The sequence below is a fragment of the Sinocyclocheilus anshuiensis genome, unplaced genomic scaffold (assembly GCF_001515605.1).
Source record: "Sinocyclocheilus anshuiensis isolate Anshui unplaced genomic scaffold, SAMN03320099.WGS_v1.1 scaffold566, whole genome shotgun sequence".
Taxonomy (NCBI): domain Eukaryota; kingdom Metazoa; phylum Chordata; class Actinopteri; order Cypriniformes; family Cyprinidae; genus Sinocyclocheilus; species Sinocyclocheilus anshuiensis.
This window is the reverse complement of record NW_015542410.1, coordinates 387103-397052: the sequence shown is the minus strand read 5'-3', so window position 1 is coordinate 397052 and position 9950 is coordinate 387103. Positions and strand designations below refer to the sequence as shown.

The 9950-nt window shown below is 35.0% G+C and overlaps 1 protein-coding gene across 1 annotated transcript in view; it reads left to right on the top strand.

Annotated features, from left to right (window-relative positions):
• Nucleotides 1-894: 894 nt before the first annotated feature.
• The window catches only part of LOC107693303 (oxidation resistance protein 1-like), a 52206-nt gene continuing 43150 nt past the window's right edge, over nucleotides 895-9950 (top strand). Inside the window, 2 exon segments of the mRNA XM_016492624.1 lie at nucleotides 895-979; nucleotides 5414-5501. Of these exon segments, the coding sequence (XP_016348110.1) occupies nucleotides 5485-5501 (17 nt within the window). The 5' untranslated portion in view covers nucleotides 895-979; nucleotides 5414-5484.

Here is a 9950-nt window from a genome sequence, read left to right as displayed (position 1 = left end):
TTGCCAATAGCTCTGTAGCATCTACTGACAAATAGTTGGTTACTCTTTTCTTAATATAAAATTCAAACATTGGAATATATACTGCTGCACCTGCATAGCCTGTATCAGGATCCTTGGATCCATCTGTAAATAAAACCATTGACTGTGGGAAATGTTTCTCAAAATATTTCTGGACTAAATACCATATCGGGAGTTGATTAGAATTGTCTTTCAGTTCCTGCTGTATACTAAGGTCAACAGTTGGCAAGGGGAATAACCAGGGAGGAATAGAGGAAATTGATACTGTATTACTGTACTGTAATCGATGTAATCTTATATTTCTTGCTTTAGCATCACCTATCCACCCAAAACTTGTAAAATTGGTTTCATTATGTTCCCAGCATTCTTTTGATACACTTTTGACAGGATGTTGAGCCGCTTTTCATAATAACAGTCTGGCTTCTTTACAGTTTTGTTAAAAATGATCTAAATCAAATCAAATTGAAACAAGCAAGCAAGTAAGTAAATAAATAAATAATAAAAAGTATTATTTTTATTATTATTTTCATTATTATTTTCATTATTATTAATTCGTATAATCATTTGCTATAATGAGATTTATTTTAGAGTGTTTCTTCTCTTTGCAGGACATAAACAGTGTGTATGCACATATGTTTAAAAATAGGGGGTCGTTGAAATTATTCCTTGCCTTTTCTGTGGATGTATCTTTGAATATCATGTATATGTAATGTTTCCAGCCTGTTTTTGGAACATATCCGTGTATTTAGCCTTCACATCTGTATGCTCAGACCAGGTCTCGTATTGGTTGGATCCACACCCCTTTATCTCCGGCTGAGATGGTATGTTCCGCTTGTTTAATAGTGCGCTCGGAACGCTAATGCTGGAATAGTGTGAGTGATGTTCAGAGGCGGCTGCGATCATGAACACTGCATGATATTAAATATTCACTGGATATGCTGACGCATTAAATTGGCTTAAGGTAAGCGCCAATTAATTCCAAATGATTATGTTATTTAATATAAGAATAAGTTGTTGAATATGGATGTGAATTAAAAAAAAAGAGGGAAAATACACCGAATTTCTATAAAAGGAAATTTAACTTGAACCGGACTTTTTATAAGTGCTCCACAAAGGAAAGAATAACCGTCTAAGAAGACTTTTTCTTGGCTTTTTGAATGACAGGAGGGACATTTTGAGGATGCCCAAAATGTTTGACAATAATATGTTGTTTTATATTATAACTGCAGTAGGCCTATAGTTTTATTTTAATGCATTGCATTTAATGTATTGTTTATTATGTGAGTGTTTATCTTTGGGCTAATATAATTTAAGAAACCCAGAGAGGAAGTTCTCATCCTTTATTTATTTATTGTTTGTTTGTGTATAATTTAATTGAAGACTGTCTTTGTGGAAGACTGGATGTGATATCTGCACTGATTCAGTATTAAGTTTCCAGTTAGAGATCACTGTTAATGGAAAAAAGTCACTTCTTTATAAGAATAACACATGTTTGCATCTGGATATGCAAGCTTTTTTTTCCTTCTGTATCATAACTTTATCATGTAGTTTTAAAAATAATATGGCCTTCAATCTTGCATGGTATGAATAAAGCCATTCTGCCCTGGTTGTACCATGGTATTCCTTCAAGTGCTGTGTGTAAATATGATGTTGCATGAATATGGTAATCATTCAGTATAATGGTATTACCATCTGATACAATCAAAATGCTATTTGAGTTAAAGTGGCTCAGAATTATATTATTTAATTAAGCAGCAGTTTTGATGCAAACTACGTGTAATTGAAACTCATAGATGCTGTATCACTGTTGGTATGTCCTCATTGATCGATCTCCGAGCAGCAGGGCTTTTACATCCAGGCGGACACTCATGGAAGACTGCCATGGAAAAACCCAGTGAATTATAATGTCTACTCATAGCTGCTGTCTATAAATTACCAAAGAGTTGACGTCCTGTTTGTCTGGCTCACACACATGCTTTAAAGATCCAGCCATTGAAATGACTGAAGAGCAGTCTGCACAGAGCAATGGCTGTGCACTCACAAACTGAAGTGGCACTGTAATGTCAATCTATTGATGAGTGCTGGGTGCATGTTTTGTTGTAAATTAGCCTCGTTACATAAAGATGCTCATTGTGCTTCCATGTTTATGGCTGCTGCACTTCAATAATGCTATCGTGTTTTCCAGCAAGAGCTTTTAGTGAATCATGTTTGTCTCTTAGGATGCCGTAGTAGATTTTAATGAAGACCAGATACTCTAGATTTTTCAAACATCTGTTAAATGCTTTCATGTAAAAGCCTGAGGAAGAAAATCATGTGATTTGTGGATGGATATAATTGTTGTCTTGGTAAATTTATCCTGGTTGGTGTAGATTGTGGATCTTTGTCGCTGTTCAGTGCTGAAATCCCTTCCCATTTTAGACTGGAGATTTGTGGTAATATTCTGACAGATTTCTGGAAGTATTATCCATGGAAATAAAATATAACATAACATATATAATTAAAATAGTTAAAACGTTATGTCCGTTCAGCCCGGCCAACTAATATTTGTATATTTTTCATCATTTAAAAAGTGACCATCATAAATAGCTGCATGTGAGTTGAAACATGCACATTAGGAAAGTGAAAAACATTTTTATGTTAAAAAGCATTTTTTTTTTACATCAAAGTAATACTTCTATATGGCTGGTAAAATTCATTATCATCTCAAAAGTATTCCTGTCTTACAATTTTTTTATATTGTTGAATTATCAGTGTAAAAAAGAATAAAATAAAATAATTAAGTCAAGTCAAGTCACCTTTATTTATATAGCGCTTTTAACAATACAGATTGTGTCAAAGCAACTGAACAGCATTAATTAGGAAAATAGTGTGTCAATAATGCAAAATGACAATAGTAAACACTCATTTTTCAGTTTAAAGACAGTTCATCATTGAATTAATTGAATTAATATGGTTGCAGGAAATTCTTTTAATGTTACAAGTACTGTTAATGTTTTAGATATTTTGATTATTAAACCATTTCCTGGCTTATTTATGAATTTGTGCAGCAAAATAAGACAGCATTATGGAATGTGATTCAGTTCAGTTAGCAGACACCCTAAATATATTTAGACGTGTGAGGTTTAACTTATATGATTTCTTCGTGCCTAGAGGGAAATGTAAGTAAAGTGGCACAGTTTATCCCACTCTTTCCTATATTACTTCAATGAAGTAAAAAGACCATAAACTATATGTTGTGACTATGCATGTACTTCTGTAATAAACCGCTACTCTCCCAGAAGAAACCCAGCATGCTGTCTTAAAAATTGACCAAAGAGACAGATTTGTTTTTAATCCACCTTCATCTAAACACTGCTGTGGTTAAGAAGAGAAAGAATTTTTATTTTTTTACCAATGTCTTTTTTTGTTGTTCACTAGTTATGGACATTGTCATAGAGTAATTAGCTCCATCAAGCCTCTGTAAGTAATGACTGTTTTTTTATTCTCTCCCAGAGGCCACGTCCCTCCAATCTAGTGTGCTGAACTTTGGTAGTTTCCTGCTGTTGTGTGATATATGGACCAGATGTTTATTAATGAGGCTCATTAGTGACTAGAAATTAGTGTTTACTTTGTATTTATACCTTATCAAGTCACATTTATTTATACAGTCATCCAAGCAGCTTCACAGAAATGAACAGTAAAATAACAGTGAAGTCATATCATAAGTGATGATTTTTGCAACAATGACTTCTGTTGTAAAGCAGCTCTACAGAATACAATTGTCATAATTCAGTCCAAATTAGTTCAGTGTTGATTCAATTTAGTTCAATAACAGTCTCAGTGTTGCAAAGTTTATCAGTTATGAAACAAATTCAGTTCAGCTATAAAGCAGTTCTACAGAAGGCAGTTGTATATTTAAGCTCAATTGAGTCCAATGCTGATACAGTTCAGTCCAATGAATGTGTCGATGTTGCAAAGTTCATCCATTTTGCAACAAATTTGATTCAGCTATAAATCAGCTCTACAGAAGACAAATCATAATAGACTTCATGCATGCATTAAAATACAGTGAATTTATTTTATATGCATCAGCCTGAAATCCTTAGTGTTTAGTCATGGTCATGAGCAATTTGATTATAGTGCACTGGTTCTGTTTTTATCTCAGGCGGAACAATTACCGTTGTCATTTCGTGCTTTGGCTTACTGTAATGAAACCAGATGGCCAGAAGATCATGCTCAATTAAGGAAAATCCATTTCCATTCATAAAGTTATCCATTATCGTCTTCAGTTAATGTCCCTGTTTCTTTTCATCAATATTAAGACCAGAAGCCATTCTAATCTTGCTGTCCATTGTGTACAGTCTGCTGCTTTTATACTTTCCCAATCCCAGATTAAACATGTCTCCTTTTGCTTGATGTATTCAAATCTTGGATATACCAATGATTTTTACCTATGCTTTGTGGTTGAGGCAGGTTGACTGTCAGGCAGTTTGGTAAAGCAGAAGGTTTACCAGTGTGTCTTACACAGGCCTTATTCATACATTATTAATGCACTCTGTTTGGACGTGCAGCCCTAGTTGACATATGTCTTATCTTCCACTAATCTCATTAGCTAACAAAGATTTTGACAAGCACAAAAAGTTTTGGGACCCTAGCTAGTGCACGGCTGAAATAAGACCTGTGCTATGGCAGGTGTCTGCAAATATTTGAATAATATTAAAATATTCAGTGTCATCCATTTAAATAGAGAGAGAGATGAAAAACAGGAATTATAGGCGTTAGCATTTTAATACCCTTCAGGGCAGGTCTATTAAAGCTGATTCTTGGTTTCTTATTGACAATATAATTGAGTTAGCAGCACAAAGTTAGCTCTAATGTTATCAGCCAAAGTGGACAACGCTCTTAAAATAAAGGTTATATATTTGCATCAGTGGTTCCATGATGAAACTTTAACATCCATGGAAACACATGCACAAAAGGTTCTTTATAGTAACCGTTCCCTGAAAGGTTCTTTGGGGAACCAAAAACGGTTCTTCTACTGCATTTCTCCGAAAACCCACTATTGGAACATTTATTTTTAAAAGTGAATCTTCATTTACATTTCTTCATCTGCATTTTGGTTAAATTACATATAACCTTAGACTGTAGGCAGGAAATCTACTAGCTAATTCCTTGGTAAACACCATCTGGTTGGTAATTAGTGGACAGAAAACAAACATTGTTTGTTGACAAAAATATCGAGGTCCCTCAGATTTTGCTCAAGACTGTTGGATTGTGACTGTCAGCTGTAATTTGCTCAGCCATACAGGTCACACCCCCTACAGAGATGAGGTTATTGGTTCTTGGATTTTTTTTTAACCTGATACCATGAGATGGTGATTGAACCTCACCCTGTAACCATACTCTTCTCCTACAGGTCCACTCCATAGAGCTGGCCTATCACTGTCATTGTGTCACCCATCCAACACAGGATAACAAGGACCCAGAATGTTCAGCACAAAGAGGTCAGTACACAATAGTGGTTTACTGTGCTTTTACATGTGGTGTTTTTGTTTGTTTATCTCTGTTATCAGTGTTGTTTTTTGGGTCATGCATGGCTATTACTGTTGCACAATACTGTACCTGTTAAATGTATCTTCAAAACACTAGTCCTGCAACTGCATAGCAGCATGATAAATCATGTTTTCTTTAGAAAATATTCTAAGTTCTGTGATTATTGGGTACAAACATGCATTTGCAAATTGATTTGTATGCATTTGTATTTTTTTTTCCTGCGGTTAGCATTTTTTTTTTCAATGGAATTTTCAATGGAACCACCGCATATTTAAAAATCCCAGCAGAGAGACATGCCAGAGAGCTTGGCATTTTCTTTTTCTGGTCACCAAAATGTTCAACTTTATGTAATACGCAGCGCTAATCAATGTCACATTTTACTCAGTCGTCCAATCACATTGAAGAAGAGGTGGGACAAATATTGCTGTCACATTCTACCTATAGGTTGATGACACACGGGGCAACTTTTTTTCTGTCAACGGGCAACCAGGTGAGACACAGGGCCCACAACTGATCTTAATTATCCAGATAGGAATTTTTTTTTACCCATTCTCAATGGGAAAGTGCCCAAGCAACGTTGTTAAAAAAAGTTGCCCCGTGTATCATCAGCCATACAGTGACTGAATAACAATGTAAAAGTAAATATTGCTGGTCTTCGAGTGTCCATGTCTGTATCAGATAACTACAAACTACAAAAATATTAATATGAAAAATAATTTAAAATTTTTTCATCGTTCATGCATTTAGCTAAACACTGCACCTCCAAAACGCTCTCAAAAAACGCTTTAATGGACACACAGCCTAATGTGGTTGAAATCACATGCAAAATCAAGATGATTTTGTTAACATTGACATTTGCATGCTGCAAATGTCAAGTTTAATATATAGTTTAAAATATTTACTGAGAGATGTGGAGAAGTGGCAGCAGAGGTCATTTGTTTACAATGGCTGGTGGTCTTCATATTTGATGCATTGGCCAAAACAACAGTATAGATACTTGTTCATTTAAAAAATAAGCATCATAAAATGATCTACTGAACATAAATCAGTGTGACTGCATGACTTAAACATTGGATGTAAATGCACCATGCCTAAGGCACACACAAAAGCAGTTCACACTAAGAGATGGTGAAGTGCAAGGCAGAGCAGGACGGTGAGTTTTCTAAAAGTGAACTTTGTGATGAGAATCAAACTCCGGTAGCAACTCACAAGAGATAAGAGGGCATTATCATTTAAATAGCATAGACCCCAGGTGAAAGTAATCCTGGATTCTAATAAATGCAGGCTGTTCTCGAGGTATTGCTGAAACATATGTAGGGCTCTTGAATTTTTGCTTTAGCCCTGTGATGCACCATTAGGAGGTTCAAGCGTAAAAATCTCAAGAGGATTACATAATCCTCTCCGACCCCTAACACAAACCTCATCCCCCCCTATCCCACCCCACCTCTCCGCACAGCTGTCATCCCGCATGATGGATGCCATAATCTGGATTCCTCCATATGCACTTTCCATTCCAGTATTCTGAGGGTGAAATATTCCCCTCAAGGCTTCCAGACGTGCTCTAATGGTCAGCCCAACTACATTAAAGAGGACCGACCTTAAAGGGCCTGTTTTATTTATATATTGTTAGTTTTTTCTTCTTTGTGCCAGTCAAAATGCATTCATGCCTTTTCCAGCAGCATTTCAGGATGTTTGGAAGGGAGTCTGAGGTCCTTTGAGATTTAGAGTTATTTTTAGCTGCAGCAGTACCGGGCTGTTATCTCTGCAAGAAACTCTGATGAATTGCTTGGAAAAAGTATATAATTCATTTTTATAGCTTCCTGTTGATTATATTAAAAAGTCAAAAGGGTGATTTTGACAAGAATACTCTGAAGCAAGGTTTTAAGGCAGTATTATTAGGAGAACGGTTATCCTAAAGGCAGTATTATCGAGCCTCATCTCTGGATTTGTCCCGGCTAATGGAGTAACTACGCAAGTACATGACGTAAGGCTAGAAAAGAAAGGTATTGGTTTACAGATTTCTTAGTCCAGGTGAACAAGGATCGCAGTGGCAGGTTTAACTAATCATTAATCTAAATCAAGTTGAGAGCTGTTTCTGCTTTACCTGATTAACTGAAGGCATACTGTCTGTTTAGAACAGAACAAAGCCATCTGTTACTACAATATTTGGTTATGGGTGTTTAGTTCCCTGAAAAAATAACTGTTAGCAACAGAAAACATGCTTGAGTATTGAGTATTTAATGTAATAATCATTATATATTTTAATTTATATCAAAAGCACATCCTTACATATTTTAAAAATGTAAACATATTATTTAATGAGTTATCATTTAATGAGCTGTTGCCATATAGCTGAGGTGCTCATGTGGGCAACACAAGTTTGAGTCTGGCTGATCCGATCATTTCCTGTGGTCTCTATACAAAAATGCCAAAAAATATCATTTTGAAAAGGTTCATAGAATCCAGCAAGTGATTTTTATAGGGGTTAACTAAAACTAAAACCATAAAAATGTCACTTGAAATAAAATAAATGTTAACTGAAATTAAATTTAAACTTTTTATTTTATTTTATTTTAGCTAGTTGCCAAACTAGTTTTAGTTGCTAAAACTTTAACATGAAAACAGAAAATGCAAAAATTGCTATAATAGTATGTAATAGTATATAATAGTATCCCAGTGATACTAAATACACTTTGTTGTTTACTAATCAGTTTCTCTCTCTTAATACTTAGTTTTCAATTTGTTATCCCAAAGGTAAAAAAGTCCAGTTAAAAAAACAAAAGTACAGAATTAGATATACTACTGTTCAAAGAAATGTTTCTTGAGCATATTCAAATGATTTCTGAAGGATTATGTGACACTGAAGACTGATAAAAATTCAGCTTTGCCATCACAGGGATAAATAGCATTTTAAAATATTCAAATAGAAAACATTTGTTTTCATTTCCAAAAATATTTCAAAATATTCCTGTTTTTACTGTATTTTGGATCAAATACATTATTTGTGAGCATAAGAGGCTCTGGTAGGAGTGATGCTATTTATTCTCCATAGATACAGTGTTGTAAGATGAAAGCCATTTCTTGCGGGATAAATGAAACATGCAGTCCCATCTGAATTATGCAAGAGGACAAAAAAAATGTATTTTAGACAGGCAATAGTAGGGGATGTTTTGATGTGAAGCCTGTATAGCGCATATCCTATAAACATAACCATTTTTTGGTAATAATGTAATTACCACGATCAAGGTCCAGAAACGTAGCAAGGAGATTTCTGGACGTTGATCGTGGTAATTACATTGCTGTCTATGGGAGGGTCAGAGAGCTCTCAGAAATCATCAAAAATATCGTAATTTGCGGTCCGAAGATGAACGGAGGTCTTACGGGTTTAGAACGACATGAGGGTGAGTCATTAATGACAGAATTTTCATTTTTGGGTGAACTAACCTTTTAATACACTCACTGCACTTCCTACAGAAAGTTTTGAAGGCCTCCTGAAAATAAAAGACACACTTTTCTTGAGGAAAAAGATCAGTAAAGTGGAAGAAGACCCTGAGGTTCTTAAAATATCGCCTTGGAAAGTGTATAGATGAAGTTTAATTTCCTTAGTGTCATCAGTGTAACTATGAAAAATGTCTGTGACTGAGAAATTGCCTTTAGGCCCTCCTTAATTAGTAACAAATCTTTTTATTTCTGGAGTGATTCATCCTCTAAGATATTCGTTTGTAGAGTTATACCATCTCCCACCTTGCTTAATTTAGTTTGACTTGTCTGTCTTTTGCAGAAAGGCAGGAAACTTTGCAATAACAAGAGTGTCTACCTATAAGAGCATGAAGGAACACAAAGTACTTTTCTTAGAGAGGATTGTGCAGCCTGTACTACAAACTCAAGTGCTTGTGTAATAAGCCTGCACGGAGACTTTGGCTGATGTTTCAAGAGTGATGGGGGGCATGAATGCAACCGTGCAATTTATAGTCATATTGAAATTTGCTTGGCATTGCTGAGAAACTTATGCAAATAATATGCATTTGATTGCAGCGTATTAAATAATTTTATATTGCATCCACATCTCCAGAGAAATATACTACTCATTTGAATACACTCTTTAAAACTGAAGGGCACATTTTATAATAATCTAAATTGTGTTTGACAGGTTGGACAAAATAACCTCTCAGAAAAATTGATTGGTCTCTGGTTTCTGTCTAACAGAGTGTCTCTCCTGGCTTTTAATAGAAATGCTGAATATCTTTCTTCTTGCCTTGTTAAATTGTGCATATTTTGAGGTCTGCTTTTTGTCTGATGATATTTAAATATGAATGAATAATCGAATATTTTTTTTAGCATTAGGATGAGGTTTTATTTGCATTTGTGATCGGAGAAATGACAAACAACAAGCGCTACTC